We start from the raw sequence: 19817 nt of genomic DNA, 5'->3' as shown, positions 1-19817 counted from the left end.
GGAAGGAAGGAAGGAAGGAAGGAAGGAAGGAAGGAAGGAAAAAATAGCTTCTGAGTCCCAGGAGGTCATTAAGGTCAACAAGCCAGGTTTAATTAGAGTTCTGGAAGGGGGAGCTTGAGAAAATGGCAGCCAGGCACTTGCCAGATGTGGTGGAAAACACGATGCCTCGAGAGGTATTTTTAAACTAGACTCACATTCTTCAGGTCTACAGGATTTCTTGTATTATTTTTAACCTTCCTCTTTGTGTTCATTTTTCCATTTTCTCTTTTAAATGATGGCATCCTGGACTGTCCAGCTCTCTCCCGTTTCCTATGTTGCTTGCCAAGACAATTTCTTGGATATTGTCCAGGCCTTACTGAATTTGTAAATGTCATCTGTTAGGTTTTAAACTTCAAGACTGTCCTTTGTTCTTCAGCTGCTTTTTACAAGCAGTGCCGTTAGGGACACACTCAGGCACACCCTACCTTCTTAGAGGTGTAAGTCACAATTTCTTTGGTGCTTTCTTCCCCTCCTGTGACACCTGTTTCATCCAGGTTCCCCTGCTTCATGCTGTAGGCGTGCCACGTGGGCTGCTGGTCGTTCACTTATTGGTTTTATTCTAAGTCACTTTAGAGATATAAATTTCTTAAGGCACATGCCCATTTTAAGTGTACAGCTCAATGGGTTCCTGTATCAATATAGCCACTCCAGTGCTGAGATGGGGACACTTCCCTCACCATCTCTTAAGGCAAAGGGAACCTGAGCCCAAACTTCTTCCCTCCTTTTCCTTCATCTTCCTTCTGCCAGGTATACCCCACCCAGTGACACTGCCCCCCCCAAAAAAAAAAGACAAGTAACTCTGTAACAGATGTGAGAGCACAGCCAGCCACACAATGCCTGCACAGAGCTCACTTAGCCTGCTCTGTGTGCATACGCAGCACCACACCGCCTTCCAAACACTCCATTCTTAACATGGACATTTGCCTCCATAAAAAGACTGGCACCCATGTGTCGACTGCAACTTTATTCATGATGGTCCCCCCTGAACACAGCTCCCATCTCCATCATAGGCAGCTCAGTCATGCTGGAGTAGTTGGTTATGAGAAGCAGCCCCTGAGACGCTGCAGCTCCTCAGAAGCAGCAGTGGCGGTGATGGTAGGCTCTCCGAGACAGACTAGCAGTAACAATCAAGAGAGAAGTACCTACCTAAGCTGAATTCTAAAATGGGCTCATCTGGGTCTTGGATATTTCCTGGTAGAAGAGAAATGACAGAAAAAATCATCCAAAATAAATCTTCCACAGAATTTAGATTGTATTTTTGTACAAAACATAGAAACAAGAAATACTAGTTCCCATTGGCCACCCAAAAATATTACATTAGATGGTTTATAAACTTTGAAACAATTTAGAGATTCTGAAAAAAGAACCTCAAACCTCTTTCCATTCTGCCTACTGGAAGGCAAGGCCAGGATGCCCACCAGAGCTAGAAAAAACAAGATCTTCAGTTTCACCAGACTAGTTCCCAGTTCCAGGAGCACTAGCTAGCTATCCTGGAGTCCTATTTCAACCAGAACGGTCCACGCCAGAACACCCTCTCTCAAAGGCGTGGTTGTCCTCCCTGACCCTTCTAACCCTGTTACAGCACAGAGCCTGCATGCTTTATGTTTATGACCAGATGACTAGTGTAGGTGTGACAGGCTCACCTGCCAGAGAGAGGCCCACCATGTCGGCCGCCACATCAATGGTAGAAGCCCGCTGCATCGCACGGGCCCTGGCACCATGGCGAGGGCTGTGCTCTCTTGCTGTCATGATGTCATTGGTGAGGGTATGCTTCTTGTTCCTGGGTCGCACCTCACCTGATTCCCCAAAGCAGAGCCGTTTCTGGGCCCTGGATTTCTACGATGGCAGTAGCCCTGCGACATGGGAGCAAATGCTGGTAAGAGTCTAGAGGGTGATGATGGAGAGACCGTGCCTATGGGAAGAGAGCAGGACCTGATTCTGGCAAGATGTTGAGAGCAGTGTCTCGTGACAGGGGTGGAATCAGGCTAGGATGTCTGAGACCTCCTCCCGTTTTCCGCCTCCCTGCATTTTGCATGATGAACCCGAGGATGCTCTTCTACCAAAACGGGCTGCAATGTAGTCATAGAGTAATGTGTTTACGAGTTTCTTACTTCTCTCTAGCATTCTTCTACTGGCAAATCTCACAGAATCTTCAACCTATCAACTCCCACAGCACAGCCTCTGCTAGAAGAACAGAGGCTATGTGAAGATCGCTGCTGTCCAGAACAATGGACAAAGCTTGAAGCTTCAGCTTGACTTTCCCTCCCTTCAGCTACCAAGTTCTGCTGTTTCCGTCTGAAGCCTTCTCTACAGTATCAAGTAACAATCTACCCTTAACTACAGGAGAACCTGCTGGGAATGGAAGAGGCTACAACAGAATGTCCTGCAGCTGAGTTTGAATGACGCTGGCCCAGCTCAGCACAGAGCTCCCACTGTGCTTTAGGTTAAACAGAAACAAGAGACTTTCAGGTTTGTCTAACCTCATGTACCATAAGCCCTACTTGTCTTAGAAGGGACCAGCCTTCACAAGTTAGGAGAGCTAACAGAGCCATTAGCCTTGTAAAGAGAACCCTCTCAAAAGTGTCCTCAGACCCAAGCACACCATCTCCTGCCCACAAGACCTGGGCTACTGCTCAAGTCAGTTTGACAAGTAGCTTACCGTACATGTTTGCCTTTGGACCATGTGGCACTGCTTCATAGAAGGACATCCAGCTCCATCATCTAGAAACAGAAAAGTATAACTTGATGAACGCACCAAATATCAAGTTCCCCAGAGCATGACACCCAGATGGTAGAAGTCAACAGTTATTCCCTCTAACTTCTCACTCAAAAGAATGAGAGAGGAAAATGCACAGTCCCTTCCATGCCAAGGGTTATCTGTCAGGGAGCATGGGCCTGCCCGGAAGACCCAAGAGGGAAGTGTGGTCTGGAGAAAATGAGGAGAGCTGGGTCCTGGCTTGCCCACTCACAGAACACAGACTCCAGGAGGGTCTGCAGTGTAGCTCTGAGGCTCTGCTCTCTGCTGTCTAAGAGGCTAACTGCACTGTCTCCCAGAAGCACAGTGAGAGCCAAAAGCATGTTAGTGGGAGAGGGTTCAGAGCGTTCCCTGGGTCCCCACTTGCCATCACTGCATGGTTCCTTCCTGCAAAATGGACCATGCAGGCCAGGGAGCCATGAGCCATTAAGGCAGGTCTCAGGGCCCAGCTCACAAGCTGGTGAGAGTGAGCATGAGAGCACAGTAGGGCAGTGCACTCAGGCCTTGGATTGACCCATGTCCTTCTGCAGGCTGCACTCCTAACTTTCCCACTGGGGTTAGACAAAATCTCTGTCCTATGAGCCTCGGCCACCAGGGCTATGGACTGGTTGGAGAGCTACTCTAGAAATTGCTGAAAGGGAGAAGTTACTCATTACTGATATCCAAAGAATTTGCAAGGCAAATATTGAAACTTAGAGAGCATGGAGACTACCTCAATGGCTGGTCTTGTCACAGAGTCTCAGTTGAAGAATTATCTAGCTCCTGTTGGTCTGTGGGCAGATCTGTGGCCGACAGCCCTCCCAGCTAACTGACCCAGCCCACTGTGGGCAGTGCCATCTCTCCCACCTCCCACTGGCTGGTCCTGAGCTGCTTACATATGAAGACAGCTGCCTGAGAAAGCAGTCACTAAGCACGGACACACACGCTTCTCTCTGCTCTTGTCTGTTGGTGTGATGCAGTCAACAGACTGCCTGAGCTTGGATGATCCCCACCCCAGCCTACAGTGTGATGACATTTGAACTGTAAGCCAAGAAAATCCTTTCTTCTCTAGGCTGCTTCTTGTCAGTGTGTGTGTCACCGCTGCAGAAAGAAAACTAGGACAACTCCTGAAATCCCACAGCGATAGATGCAGGAGGAGTGGACCAAGCTCACTAAAGTCCCACAGTGATGCTGGTGGGAGTGGTCCAAACTCATGGGTGATGTAAGCATCAGGGGAAGAAGGAGTGTGTATGGTATTTTATAAAGCCATCAAACTCCAGCAAAGTAACACTAACTCCACCTGTTCCTCTTACCTATCTGTCCTAAATTATATACTGCTGGCAAACCTGGGCCATTCTATACTATTGATAACATTTCAGAGTGATACAACAATTTCAGAATACAATTTATTACATTTTATAAACAAAAAAAATTCTTGCCAAGCATTTCAAGTGTGGAAAAGACTCATGCAACGAAACTGCTTACTGTAAATAATGAAGACTAGAATCAAACTAAGTGTCCAGTTACAATACGTTCTGGAACACCATGAGACACTAAAATCATTCTAAAACACCCGGAAGTCATGCACAATATGAAATGAAGCCACGAGGCCTAAAACCACCACTTAAACAGCTACAGTGTTAAAGAGAAAGAGCCAAGAGCTGGCAAGGATGCAGGACAATTGGAATCAGCTCTGCTGTGCTAGAGAAGGAATGCTGTAGCTACTCTGGACAGCTGGAAGTCCCTACCCAAGTAGCACATGTGACTAGCTGGTGATCCACTGGTATGAAATGCAGGCTCAGGGCTCAGAATCTGTGCTGAAGTCAAAGGATATCATGCAGGACTGGATGTCCACTACAAAGGTGTGAGTGGCTCCTGGGCAGAGAACATTCTGTTTCTGGCTGGAGTGCAGGTTCTCTAAGTGAGCCTGTGAGTGGCAAGCCACTGTGCCATACGCAGGTAGGTTTTGTGCCTCAGTAAGAAGTATACTTGATGCCTTTAATGACAGTACCAGGGACAGCACAGCAAACCCTCTTATCAGTTTTGCACCACCTGATCTCTAGTCACAACAACTTAAAAGAAACAGGACACAGCCTACGAGGGCTGTAACAAGATGGCCGCCAGGGCTGATGTGGTTTCAGGGAACGGTTTTCTGTCTTCCATACTGCCTGTGTTCACATGTTCAAAAAGCTGCACTAAACACTGGCTATGACTTAGTATGTGGATGGAGCTCTTGTCTCTCGACCTGGCTTCACTGTCATCTCAGCATCCCATGCCCTGCCTCGCTACCATTCTCTAAACACAATGGTGAAGATGCAAGTGAGGCCTTCCCTTGAGACAGAAGACATGTACCAGTAACAGCCCTATCTACACCCTGACATCCTGCCCCAGCATGGCCGACAACCCACCCTCTCTCTCCTGTGTCCTCCTCCTGCCTACTCCACCTGCTCATCTGTCTCTGAGGAGGGTGGTTGGTATCATATGTTTTAGGTGTTCTCCAAAGACTGAGATTTGCAGAAAGGGGTATTTACATACTAATTTTGTACTAGTTCATAGGTCAGAGGAACTTTTAGGTCAAAAAAACTTTAGCAGTTACTTCTCATTCTATTTGGGGGCACTTAATTATAATCTCTAATTTAAATCATCAGGTCCCAGAACGCAAGGCAATTTGTTAAGCTAAACTTGGTTTCCCTCATTAATGTAAAATAATTCACTAAGGATTCCTAAATTCCCAGTGTCCCCAATTTTGCTCCCAGTTCTATTTGAAGACAGGAGTTCATCGGGAAGAAGAACTGTACTTTAATCAAGGAGGAGCAAGACTATGGGGAGGGGCTTAAGGAGCTGGAAGAAGCAAGCAGCACCTGATGAGACTGCCTTCTTCCCCACCCTACAGAGGATCCTGTCTCCCTATGACAGGAGAGCAAGGGTCATCACAGAGAGTTCTACACCACCAATACCCTGAAGCCGAGGAGAGGGGGGGCACTGACAAGGGAAGGCAGAAAGGAAGGAAGCATCAGGATGCTCGCCGGGAATGAACGGAACTTAAGAGATGGCAAGACACCTCAGAAGAAAGTGCTAGAGAAAGCCTTGGGAGAGGCCGCCTTCCATTCCTTGCTGAAGCTAAGGAGTCTCAAGTTGACAGAGAGCTCTGCATCTCTTGGAGGCTGTAGGCTGGAGCTGAAGGAGGGGGGTGAGCCACAAGGGCTGTTCTGGTCCATCTTAAGACTGGCATTTTTCTAGAAATAGGCTCATAAAAATGGCGACAGGGAGCACTATTTAGAGAGGTGCATCCTCTCAAAAGTCACATGGAGGTGAAAGATATCTGAAGAAAAAAAAAAGGCCCAAATACAAGTGGGGGCTCTTCTGGCCAGCACAACCCTGTGCTGAACCTGTCTACAAATGGCACCAAGCCTTCCCCACGTCACTTTCTCCACACATAAGGCACTTGAGAGACAGTAGCATGGAAAACGTGAGTCAGAGAGAGCCAGCAGTCCCTGAGGGACAGCCTACAACAGAGGATGGAAAAGGAGGAATTTTCTCTTAAACCCTAAATCCAGGATAACTAAAATCATAGATCACTGTGACGTTATCACTCAAGGACAACAAAAGTTACTAAGAATAATAACAAAGGAGACAAGTGTCCTGCAGCCTGGATGCTGACTCCTGAACAATGTCTTCCTGCCAGTTCTCAACTCTGGAATACTACCTTTCAAGGGAAAACAGTCTGAGTAAGAGTCTAGCATCAGGTGCTCACTTTGGCAGTACATATACTAAAACTGGAACGATACAGAGAAGATTAGCATGGCCCCGGCCCCTGTACAAGGATGACACACAAATTCATGAAGCATTCCATATTTTAAAAAGAGTCCAGCATCAGAAAGATAGTAGCAGGGTGTTGGGAAAGTCCTTCCCTTGGGAGAGTTGTAAATGGCATCTACCCACTTTCTTGTAAGGCTCCAATCAAAGCTCACCCTGTGGGGCCAATGAGCTCACCAGGCGGATTTCTGAGTTCAAGGCCAGCCTGGTCTACAGAGTAAGTTCCAGGACAGCCAGAACTACACAGAGAAACCCTGTCTCGAAAACACCAAAAACCAAAAACCAAATAACAACAACAACAACAACAAAAGAAAGTCTTAACCCAGCATGGATGATGGCTGCCTTGTAGCCATCGGACAGAGGGAGCCACTCTCAGCCTCCAGGAGCCTCCACCTCATCCTCCCAACCCTCTGTGAAATTAGGACAGCACTGCACCCAGATGTCTAGGAGTACTGGCTGGAATCTCAGATGGGTCCCAACCCTCAACATCCCACAGCCAGCAACTGAACTGTGATGATGGCGAACTCTCAAAGTAGGAAGCACTGCTCTCATGCGAATGGCACTGTTTGCTCAGAGGACTGATTTCTACAGCACAAGGTGTAAAACTCTGACTCAGTCCAGCAATGCCACAAAACACTCAGCATGTTTAATGCTTAAAAACTGGGGGGGGGGGCAAGGGGGGTAGTGCACAAGCAAAAACAAAGTGCTAGCAATCAATGTACATCCCTTGTCATCCATGGCACAAACACTTCACCCAAAACATACACACACACACATGCATGCACATACACAGACACACACACGCACACACACACACACACAAACACACACACATTCTCATGGAGTCATTCAGTTATTTACCTCCTGCTTCCCATTTCCTGTTTTCTGCTAATAGCAATAAATAAGTAATGATGGTAATGACTTAACACGATTTAAGTAGCATGCCTTGCAAATGTAATGAATACGGCAACTGATATAATATGGTGTCTGAACCCAGAAGCATATGTGTATACATCCCCTACTCAGGAGATCAGTCACTTCACGGACTGTATTGAAACTCGGTAGCCAACAGATGGTATTACCAGGTGGACCTTTAGAAGACAGGCTCTGTCCTCACAGGAAGGACTGGTGTTCTACAAGCGGGCTAAATGTAACCTTCCACATTTCTGTATTCCACTGTGTGAGGGCATAAGAAGGCCCACACCAGACACCAAGTGCTAGTACCCTGATTGTGGAATTCAGAACGTAAGAAATAATATTTGTGAATTACCTAGTCTTGGGTACTTGAAAAAGCCTGGCTTTCTCTTTATCTCAGAGTGTAGGGTGGTTTTGACTGCTTCAGCTCTCTGCACTCCAGCCCTCCCTCTTTCCCACCTTAGTCAATAGCACTCCCTCCCTTCTCTCCCTCTGGGCATACAAAAGCACCTGTTAGCCTGCCACTCTCACACAGTCCATCACAGCCTCAACCTGCTCAGCTGTGCAAGCCCCAGGACTTGGAGTTCTCATTGCACCTGTCCGTGCTGGCCACAAAAGCAACCACGAACGCCATGCACCCCTGTGCAGCCTCCTTTACAAGCCCCTGACCCTGCACCGCCCCTCTTTATGGCTGCTGCTCTTTGGATGACAACAGGCTTTCACAGGAAGGCCTTCAGACAACTCAGTTAGGAACATCTCCTAGGCCCTTGTGTCACCTGCAAACTGTGAACCTTCAGGAGATTTTCCATAGGAAGCAACTTGAAAATAAGATTCCCTGGGGGAAATGCTTTAAATTGTTTATGCTAAGCTAACATATGCTGGCATGATTTCAGAGTGGTCTGAAATCCCAGCTACTGTTGAGGCTGGAGCAGGGGGATCGAGAGTTTGGGGCCAGCTGGGTCTAGAGAGTGTGTTTGTGGCCAGTTTAGAAAATTTAGCAAGACACTGTTTAAAAAAAAAAGAAAAGAAAAGAAAAAAAGAAACAAAGGGCTAAGGATATCGTCTGAAGTTAAGCACTTGCCAGCATGTGAAGGCTCTGAGCTGACCACTGGAAATAACAACAGCACATGCTGAGCTGCACAGGTGCCAGGCACCTAGTCTAGGTGCCTGTGAGAAGTGTGCTAATGCTGGAGGAATGCCAGGGCCAACTGTGGGGCGGTAGAGAGTCCTTAAACCATGCTCACCCACCTTTTCAAACTCCTACCCTTTCTTGCTTCTGTACCTTGTGCCATTTCTTTTCTACAAACTAGCAGCTGCTTCAGTGAGAAGGTGAGGGTCCCTTATGAACATGCCCTGTGAACTCAGAGATGAACAGGGAGGCTTCAGGGGGAGCTACATCACACCAGATGAAAACACAAAAACAAGCTCACAGCCAGGCTGGTATTGGACAAACACCCGAACCCCTCCCCTGTATGAGGGCTAATCTGCATCTTTCCAGACAGAGCAGCCCATCCGTTCTGGATGCCAGCACCAGGGACTGTGGAGGCTGCTTCCTGGAGCCAATCAGGACAGTTCTCGCACATTCATTCCCACCCACCAAGCTCCAGTTGTCAGTTATCACCACATAGCTTCCCAGCACTGGGAAGATAATGGGCACACTGTATAGACCTAATGTGCATTGTTATCATGGCCGTGACAATGTCTGCCACTGTTGAGTGCTGTTCTCAATCCTAATGTCAATGACTTACCGTGACAATGCCCACTACTGTGAGGGATGTTCTCTCTCCTAACCAATGATTGAAAAGTCTCATTCTCTCACTCTTGTTAGCTCAGCCACTTGAAACTCAACACAATTAACTGAAAGCTTCCTAGTACTTTGGCTGGTAAAACTTTAATGCCACATAACTTTCCAGTTATGCATACATACATAAACAGAAACCAGCCAATATTAATCTTTATGAACTCTCACACACCAATTGAGACGTGAAGTTTCCAGACAGCTAAGAGGCATAGAGAAGAGGACAGTGGCTTCTCTGTGACCCAGGACATCTGAGTGGGGACCAACCAGCCAATGAGAAAGGTAGCATTTTCTCAATCTGGTTTCCAGGAGACACAGACAGAAGACTTTAGAGCATGAACCTACCCCAGTCCCTCTGTGGCTGGGTAGGATGTTCTGCGCGCCAACAGCCAGGAACGTCTTCCTCTTCCTTTGCTTCTTTCAACAAAACTCAAAGCATGGAGCCTGTCTTGGTAACAGTTCCTATCTCTCCCTGCCCAGCGCTGGCACTGGAAGCTGGACCTCCAGACACCAGGGTATCCTCTATCCCAAGCTCTGCTTCTCCCGTCTTCCCCTAGGGTGAGGCAAAGCCACAGCTGCCTCCTAGGGCAGCAGTGCAAGAGGAGAGAATCTCCCTAGGCAGTAGCACACCCCAAGCCAACAATGCCCCTTGCCTTGTCCTGACAGTTTCCCATGTGGCCTGTATCACCCTCTCCCTAGGGGTTTAGTGACGGGGGGGGGGGTGTCATGATGAAGGTAGGCACTAAGACTCTTAGCATCTTACAATATACACTGGAACCCTTTATCTGCTGGGGTTTCCGGTGTCCATACCCAATAACAGTTTGAAAATAATAAATTCCAGAAATATTTCATAAGTTTGAAATCATATGCCACTGAGACAAGCATGATAAAATCTCAGTGTCCTACTGTTCCTACTCATGATGTGAATCATGTCCTTGTCTCATCTGCCACCTCAACATCTATGCTACCTTCCTGTCAGCACTCAGTAGCCATGTCGATGGCGAGACCCTCTGCATGGTACCACAGCATTTGTGGTCATGTAAATCTTATCCTACTTAACACACTAATTGTCTATTACAAACAGCAACTGCTGTGTCTTGTTATTGGCTATTGTTTCTTACTTTGCCTGAATTATGAAAGTTAAATTTTACCATGAATATATGTGTCTAGGAAAAGACAGAGGTATATAAGGTTTGGTACTATCCATAGTTCCCACGGGGGTTGCACGTAATAAGACTGATTTCCTACTGATAAGAGAAAACTACTAGCTAACAGACAGAATGCTGCACTACAGGAAGGAGGCCCAACATGGATGAGCTTCAGCAAGGGCACATCTGTCACAGCTAGTAGGCTGACTGAGAACACTGGAGCAGGAGCATGTGTGCTCTAACGCCAGCGGTGTAAATGACTTTCTCAGCTCCCTTGCAGATGAGCTACCCGCATGGGGGCACACATGGTAATCCCCAGCCTTCAGCTCTCCAGTGCTAGGCCCCAGACACTGGCTGGAGGGATTCTCTCAGCACTCTCCAGGGAAGGAAAACCAGGCCTCAGTTGGAGCATGGCTGGAGATAGGGGTAAGATCAAATGGTAGCCCCTGGAATTCCCATACTAACCATGAGCTTAGGTTTAGACAAGTTTTTGCCAGGGTTGGAAGGGTGTTAGAGAAACTCACCTGAATTCATTATGACTTTTAGTAGCTAAATAAGCGTCTCCTTACTTTGTAACTTTAAAGAAATAAAGCCAGAGAACTCCAAGACTTCAGTGTGGTTTTCCAGACAGCAAGCTGCTGGACTGTCAGTCAGAGCATCCCAAACAGCTTGCACATCAGCCTACTGTTTGTATTTGTTGCTAGTGTTTGGATAAAAATCAGAATAGCCGTGGAGCAAAGCAAAGAAATCTGAATTGCTATAATTAAAATTCAGCCCTAAAAACGCTGCACCTCCTACCCCAACACTTTTCTTTAATGGAGCTCTACGCTGTAGCCACTGAAGCAGCAAGCTCAAGATGTTGCCTGCGACTCCTTTCTAGTGTGAAGAGCAGCCATCACTCCCCCCTCCATCTGCTTACAGCTGCTAGGGCTTAATGAGTGCTCCCTGCAGGTCAGCGCTCCTTGGCAGGGCATGTAAATGACAAGGGAAAAGGTTACACAGCTGGACCAAGATGTGCCAGACCTGTGGTCCCTTCTGGCTGCTCTTCCATGGAGAGGTACAGCTTCTGTAGATCTCTGGTGGATCCTCACCACAGAGGAGATGCAAACTCAGACAATCATAAGACAGCTTGCAAATACCTTCCCTGGCTCATGACCCATGACCCTTATCACTGTGCTGCACAGAAGACAGTAAAGAATGACAACTGTCTTGCTTTTCTTTTTTTTCTATGTGCTGAGAATGGAACCTAGGAACCATTCTGTCTCTGAACTACATTCCTAAACAAGGGTGATGATCACCAAGTGATAGGGTAGGAAGGGGAGCCCTCAAGGCCATGCCAGAGGAAAACCACAGGCCTTCCTAATCCAGTGCTATCTCTCACATGCAAACCTGAGCACTGAGCTACTGAGTCTAGCTGACTCCAGCAGAGACCATTGTCATCTGGGAAGAGAGAGCCTCAACTGAAGAAATGCTGTCAGATTGGCCTGCAGGCAAGTCTGTGGTACCTTTTCTCAATTGATGATGGATGTAGGAGGGCCCAGCTCACCTCAGGAGGGGCCATCCCTGGGCTGCTGGTCCTGGGTGCTTTAAGAATGCAGGCTGAGCAAGCACTCCTCCATGGTCTCTGCATCAGCTCCTCTTGCCTTCAGGTTTGTGCCCTGACTTCCCTCAGTGATGAATAATACATTACCTGAAAGTATAAGGTGAAATAAACCCTTTCTTCACAAACTGGTTTTGGTCAATGGTGTTTTGTCACCACAGTAGGAACAATAACTAAGACAGGTGTGGAGAGGTGGTAGGACTTGTTCCTTTTGAAAATCTTGGAAGTTTTTTGAAAATTTTTTTTTACACGTATGGGTGTTTCACCTGATGGTTAGGGTTAGGGTTAGGGTTGAGGTATGTACACCATGTGCATACAGTGTCCTCAGAAGCCAGAAGAGGGCATCAAACCCCTGGACATGAAGCTATAGATGGACCATATGCATGCTGAGAACCAAACCTGTATTGTCTGAAAGGGGAGATGGCGTCTCACCCACTGAGCTATCTCTCTTTTCAAATGTTGTTACATTTTATTTATTAATTTATGTGTGCACATGTACGTACTGGCATGTGTGGTGGTCACAGGACAACTTGGAGACTCTCGGGAGTTGATTCCTTCCTTCCACCATATGGAGAGGAAGGGCTGAACTCAGGTCATCAAGCTTGGCAGTAGCACCTTCCCATGACCAGCCATCTTGTCAGCCTCAGGTCTTATTCTTACGATCACTAGGAAAACTTACTTTCTAATTCACAACTCTCAAGGCTGGTTTCATGAGGAAACAACATTTCCTGAGTATCAAGAGAATTCCATAAAGGGTTCTAAATTCGAAGCAACAACCACAAATCAATGAAGTGCCAGGAAGACAAAGTTATTTTTGAAACAAGGCAGCAAGCCAGGAGACCAGCGATGGTCTGCCCAGGGCCTTCCAAATGGGAAACCATCCAATTTCTAGGTTCCTCTCTAACACAGAGAGATTGAGGAGAATGTCCCGGCCTCCTCTGCAGCATGGAGACATAAGGAGGGCCACACAGCCTACATATGTTTATGTACATAGATCTCGAGTAAAGTGTGCTGTCTACGTGCCTCAGCTCTGACAGTGCAACACTCAACAAGTCACTGCCAGAGAGAACACTGGGCAGGACTTCTTTTCATGATCTCAGTAAAGGCAGGGTGAGGGGTGGGGTGTGGAGGACTTGGAGGCAGTGGTCTGGATTGTTATACAGGACATCTCTGGAGAGTTGGTCTACAGCTTCAGCTCATCAATCGTTAATATTGTTTTGTTTTTGGTGAAACGGGCCTGTGACACAATCTTCATCTACAATGTGACTTGACTAGGAACCACCAAGGTGACACAACTCTGGAGCATGACTTTGTGGGTATTTCCAGAGAGATTTAACCAAGGCAAGAAGACTTGCCCTCAGAGTAAGTAGAACCATCTCATGGCCTAGGGTTCTAGATTAAATGAAGGGCGGGGAGAGACAGGTGATCATCAACATGTCTCTTTCTCTGTTTCCTGCTCCTCCCAGATGTGAGGAGGTGAGAACTAACCACATGTTCCTGCTGCCATCCTTCTGACCACATGGACTGTATCCACTTCAAATAAACGGCCCTTCCCCTGAGCTGTTGTTGGGTACTTTATCACAAGAAGGCAACTAGCATAGGGCCTTTCCTAGGGTTCGCCCCAAGGCTAGAGCTGCTATTGCTGCTGACAATGGCAGAGATGATGGAAACCCACAGAGAAAAGAAGCAATTTTAAACACAGCTTTTGAGCCATGACTCAGGCCAATGCACTTCTTCAAGGAAACTACCAGAGCTGACCTTCCAATGCTGCTGCTGTCCAATCTCAATGAGGCAGAGTAAGACACTAGCTGCTCCTTGTCACTCTCATGCTCAACATCCTCCCTACAAGTGACAATTCTTCTTGCACTATCGAAGGTTATTCCAACAAAAGATGGCCCCAAAGGCAGGGGACAGATAGTGGTTCTGGTAGGCTCTATGGTGGTCTCTCTGCTCTCCCCTGTCCACCTGGCTCACTTGCCTGGAAGATGCTCTGCACCCATAGCTGGGATCATAGCTGCAACCATACCAGGTCCTTCTGGAGAGCACACAACTGAGTCGATGTAAGAAAGTGTTAAGTCATTTTACAGTGGACCCTGCACTATGAGGGAAACGAGGAGGAAGCCTGAACTAGGTGAAACTGGTGCTGCAGATAAGGGGTAGATAGAGCGACTTTAAACATGTGCATATTTAGGGGAAGCAGAAATTGAAGCGACAGGGAAGTACAGCATTCTAAGGGACAGAGAAGCCAGGGCTGGGAAGCCAGAAAGGGTCAACTCGGAGGGAACAGGAACCTCTTAGGATCTTAATTTTTTTAAACAAATCTGCAAAGTACTGGCACTCTTAGACCTCTCTTTCTGGACAGGCTTTTGAGCACAAACCTCTTTGCTTGCTTGGGACACACCTTGTAGGAAACTGCCCTGTCCAGGACAGGTATGGATGGGTCAAAATGGTGCCTACCAAGCAACACAGGCAGGGCATACCCAGGGGTCTTCAGGAGCTCCACGATAGGTTTGGCATCAGCACATCTAAAGGTAACATCAGCCCATGCTCACGAACTCTTAGGGACACACTGACTCAGTATAAATAAAACCCAATAGTAACAGGAACTAAAGACATCGAGGCTTTAAAGTCAGTGTGCCATGTCTTTCTAGAGGAGGCGGGGGAGGCATCCTTCACCGCTGTGCTAGGTCTCTTAGACCTCCTCCTAAGTGATACAGCTGTGGAGCCACTCAACAATGTGGCTGCCACTGTCTTCCCTTTTCCTATAGCTTGTTCCAGAAAGATCCACAGGTTGGTTGTGCATTGTTTGCAAACTGGCCAGTAAGAAGAAAGTTGTCATGAAGCTCTTCACTCTCACCCCTGTCTCCACAATCTGCAGCTGAGCTCTGAAACAGCAACAGCAAAGAAACTAAAACCTCCCACAAAGTAATGGAGATTAGCTGTCGCCAGCAGCAGCGACCGTGAACACTGACTAAAGTCTCTATGTCTGCCTCTACATTTTTAAAAATGGAGAGCAGGTAGGTAGTAAAGGGATTGGGGAAAATGTGCCATCGAGGTGTGTGTGTGTTTATCTGTTTGTCTGCCTGCCTGCCTACAGAAGCCAAAAGCGTCGGATCTCCTAAAAAGGCTGGAATTATAGGCAGATATGAGCCTGGTGTGGGTTCTGGAAACTGAACCTGGGTCCTCTGTGAGAACAGCAAGAGTTCTTAACCACTGAGCAATCTTTCCAGTCCCCCAAGATTCATTTTTAACAACTATTTTCATGTCCAGCCTGAAGAAACCTGTAGAAAAAAGAAACCTTGGAAACCAGCATGCAGCAGGTATATCCTCCAGGCCCTTTGAGCCTTCCCCTTTACCAGACCATGTGAGCCGTGACTCCTTGGTAGAACACTGGCAGTGGAGCAGGAGGCATAGGCCTCCATCTGGTGAAATATTCTCTCACCTGGAGAACTCGGGCTGCCTAGAAGAGCATAGGTATTGACAACCATGCTAGAACTACCTCTGCCCCCTGATCAGGAGGACTAGGCTCCTAGAGGCAAACACACAACCAAGTGAGCAGGTGTGAGACACATAATTCCAGAGCACAGTGTGGGGAGGGGATAGGAAGTGATGTCTGAAGACATATACCCTGCACTGAACAAAAGATCCTAACAGTGTCATCAAACACTCTTACATTTCTGCTCAGCAACTGTGCATGGCACGGCATGGCTTTAACCACAAATGAGAGGCAAGAAACACAATGGGCACATGGCTGACACACGGGGGACACAATGTCAGAACTGCTCAGCTCTTGGTATGGTTGAGGGTTTTATTTAGCTCTCTGGTCTCATCACAAACTCTGGGCAATTTAGGCTACCCTGCCAGACATGGTTTCCTCGTCCCCAAATTTCACCACTTTCTTGGGTATGTACAATGCATCTATGGAGGTGGCCAAATGAAAGCAACCACATTTCCTGGGTTTTGTCCTGTGCCCACAGCAAAGCCCGCCCACAGTGGGAAAGTCACCACTTCCATCTTCACACAAAAGAAGTGTCTTGTCCCAGTCATTCTCTGTGTGCAACCAGCAAGGCTAAGACAGGAAGAACACTGATGTCCCTGCTACCATCTCACACAGGTGCTACGGATGCCGCTGCATCCTGAGTCACTTTCATGACCTTGAACTGAGGGTCTTAATTTTGAGATTATAATTACATCCTTTCCCTTCCTCACAAACTCTGCTGTGTATCCCTCACCTTGTTCTCTTTCAAATCTATCTTTTTCTGTAATTGTTGCTACACACACACACACACACACACACACACACACACACACCTAAATAAATAAACAAAACCTGTTCAGTTTGTAAAACGCTACTTTAATGTATGTTTTCAGGACTGGCAATATGTATTTATTTGTTTGTTTTTGAGCTATGTGACTCTGGATGGTCTTGAACTCACAGGGGTACACCTGTCTCTGCCTCCTAAGTGCTGTAATTAAAGGTTTGCACCACCCTGCCTGGCTCTTCTTTTATTTCTTTTTATGTTTATTTATTTGTTTTTTTTTTCAAGACAGGGTTTCTCTGTGTATCCCTGGCTGTGCTGGATACACAGAGAAAGATCAGGCTAGCCTCAAATCAGAGATCCTGCCTCTGCCTTCCAAGTGCTGAAATCAAAGGCATGCACAAACACTGTTTAGCACTTTTCTTTACTTTTTAATCTTAAACTTACTACATGAGCTATTGTAACTGACTACTTAAGTGCATCCTAACCATCTGGCTATGGAAGCTTAGCCCTGAAGCCATGCTCACAGTCACACAGCGGAGAAGATACCCCTTCTTCAATGTTTGTAGAATCTCAGATAAGAAAGCAAGCGTGGGGCTACAGAGATGGCTGAGTTAAAAGCACTTGTTTTTGTAGAAGACCTAAGTTCAGTACCCAGCACCTATTTGGTAGCTCACAATCATCTGTAACTCCAGTTCCAGCGTATCTGTTATCTCTTCTGATCTCTATGGTCCCCAAGTGTGTACATGTATATATGAAAGATAATCATACATATAAAATTAAATCTAAGAAAAAATGTAAAGTACTATGAAAATTTCTGAGAGCTTCACAGAGCACAAGTCACTAATCTACACTGAATGATCCTAGGCCTGAAAAGGGTTAAACAAGACATTCAAACGGCTTCTCTCTTCAGGTAACAGTTTCATCAACACCCTCAGACACACTGAGAAGGATGTGATTCTAAGGCCAGTCAACTGACAATGACAGCCAGTCCCCTGATGATGACAACTGCTCCAGAGTTCCTCACAGAACTGGACTAGGAGCATGAACTGATCCAACCATTAACCCAACCACAGTTACCCACTCTGTCAGCTATACAAAATCCAAACCCTCTCCCGTCTACAGAATCTCAAAGCCGCCACCCATCTCCTGTAGACAGACCACTCTGTTTTTCCCTGAACTGACTTTCTGACCTTACCACTACTCACCTGTCACAGTGGGACAGGTAGCTGACCCTAGTTGATTGGAATACCTGAGTCCCAGGAGTATTGCCCTAAAATTCTGTCCAAATCATCTGTGGCTGCACTGAGCCCACAGGCCCATGTGGTTCTAGCAGGCTGGGTGCTGGGCTACAGAAGCATAAGAAAGCCTGATGCCTGCCCCTCAGAACACAGAAGGCTGTTAGAGGAACAGAAGCACACTGCTCCTCTGCAGCCTCCTCCTGACACAGCAGGATGACCAGACCTTTATGTGTGGAGTGGATCACAGGAGCTTTATTCCCCAATCAATTCTGGGGAGTAAACTGCTTTAAAATAAGGTTTATTAACTAAAAAAAGGAGTTTATTACATTAATTCTGTGGGGTTATAGCCTCTCTATCCTACATGGGCTAGGGCAGGGATTAGTAAGTCATAAGAAAGCCTCCAACCATCTGCCTTTTAAGGTATAAATCCTAGAGTTTTGAATTCATCAGATTACTTCAAGCAATGTTCAGAAAAGCCCTAAATTTTCAAATAAATACAGCACTCTGTGTATATTAAACAAGGCTGCATGGGAGGCTCAAGGCCTGAACCCACGCAGAGGATTGCACAGGGCAAGTGTAAGGCTCTTCTAAAAATGGCCTGTGATGCTCTACCACCCAGCTGAGGGTGACACAGAGGAGACTCCACCGCAAATCAGGCATCTGTAGGATAGCTGCTGACACGTAATCCTGTGGCCACGTGTTACTGTACACACCAGCCAGACCCCAAACAGATCAACAGATGGCTCCTGTCATGGAGCCGGTCAGCAAACACACAGGAGGAGAGAAAGGAGCAGACATTCTCTTAAACAGCCTTTGGACTGATAATCACTTTTCATGCAAGCTCCTTCATCAATCTGAAGGAGACTGTTTTCCCAGTTCCTCAGAGCACAGACTGTCCAGTAATTCAGCCCCACATTAGACAAAACTTAGTAGACCCCGGCTGCCATAATGAAGGGTCACAGACCAGGGCCTTAAGAGACAGTTCTCAGTTCTTCAGGCCAAGATGAAGGGATCATACCAGCTCGGCTCCCAGTGGCTAGCAGGTTTCTGACTTTTCTCTGCACATTTCTCTGTGTGTGTCTCTTTTTATAAGGATGTAAATCCTATGGGATTAAGATATCATAGAATCTTAATTAACTCTTTATGGACTCTACCACTAAGTGCTGTCTCATGGGGGTTAGATCTTCAACATGTAAATCCAGGAGGATCCGTCCATCCACAGCTTTCAGGGCTGTACTTGTACCATTCTCTTGTGGAAGTCCAGACTCTGATACAGTACGTGCTTCAAGTGGGCAGCCAAGGACTCCAGAAGTGCAGAGGGTGCAGGAGTCTCACAAGGAGGCTCAGTTCCTTCTCTCCCCACATACACCAGGCTACAAGGGGATGTGGACGGGGAAAGCTGCAGTCAATCTCCAGTTCAGGACACTTGAATCCCAGTGCCAAGAAGGAAAGGCTACCTCTGCAGTTCACAATATCAACTCCAGGTCACAGAGTCAACAGGCCCAAACGTCTATCCCAGACAGCAAATGAGCCTCTCCCACATTGCAGCTTTTTATTCATAGCCCCTAAGCCAGGTATACAAGGTGTCCTGAAGAGAACACTAAAATACATATTGGAAAACAAACCCAGAATAAGCCAGAGGTGACAGAGGTCCCCCCACAAGGCTGACAAAATTTCTTTCCTAGTAGAATTCTCTAAATACAATAACATTCCAGCCCTTAATTTAAAACCTTAGTCTAAACAAACAAACAGAGGGGCTAGAGAAAGGACTCTGGTGTTAGAAGAGCTGGAATCTCTCGCAAAGGAACTCAGTTGAATTCCCAGCATGCTTATAGCGGCTTACAAACTAACTGTCTTTAACTCTAGTCCTAGGGGATCCAACACTGTCTTCTGGCCTCTGTGGACACCATACATACACATGGTGCACATATACAGAGGCTAAACACCCACACACATAAAATGTAAGCAAATCTTTAAAAGTCAGCAAAACATCATAAGGGTGTCAAGGATGGCACCCTGCCTCTCTGGTTCCTCTACAGTCTTTCCTTTGCACTAAGAGTCACTTTCCAGTGTCACCTCTGTTCTTTCATGCACAGGTTCTCGTGAGATATAGAAACAAGACTCCTGCTAGTCCTAGATCCACCTCCCCTGCTCATGCCCAGTTGCTTCGTGTTACAGGCAAACATGTTACAAACGCCCTAACACGTGCTCACTCTCCCAGGCCCTAACACGTGCTCACTCTTCCGGGCCCTAACACGTGCTCACTC

At 46.9% G+C, this 19817-nt stretch overlaps 1 protein-coding gene and 1 pseudogene across 1 annotated transcript in view; one reads left to right on the top strand and one right to left on the bottom strand.

The window, feature by feature from the left end:
- Inpp4a (inositol polyphosphate-4-phosphatase type I A) overlaps positions 1–19817 on the bottom strand; it is a 116417-nt gene that overhangs the window by 53751 nt on the left and 42849 nt on the right. Inside the window, exons 2-4 of the mRNA XM_028775503.1 lie at positions 2699–2760; positions 1683–1892; positions 1186–1230 (exon numbers count right to left, since the gene is read on the bottom strand). Coding sequence (XP_028631336.1) covers positions 1186–1230; positions 1683–1788 — 151 coding nt within the window. The 5' untranslated portion in view covers positions 1789–1892; positions 2699–2760. The remainder of the gene's footprint in view (positions 1–1185; positions 1231–1682; positions 1893–2698; positions 2761–19817) is intronic.
- On the top strand, positions 6520–6632 carry LOC114627642 (annotated as a pseudogene).

The sequence above is a fragment of the Grammomys surdaster genome, unplaced genomic scaffold, assembly GCF_004785775.1.
Source record: "Grammomys surdaster isolate TR1022 unplaced genomic scaffold, NIH_TR_1.0 255, whole genome shotgun sequence".
NCBI classification, from domain to species: domain Eukaryota; kingdom Metazoa; phylum Chordata; class Mammalia; order Rodentia; family Muridae; genus Grammomys; species Grammomys surdaster.
The sequence above is the reverse complement of the archived record's forward strand: the minus strand, read 5'-3'. Positions and strand labels throughout refer to the sequence as shown.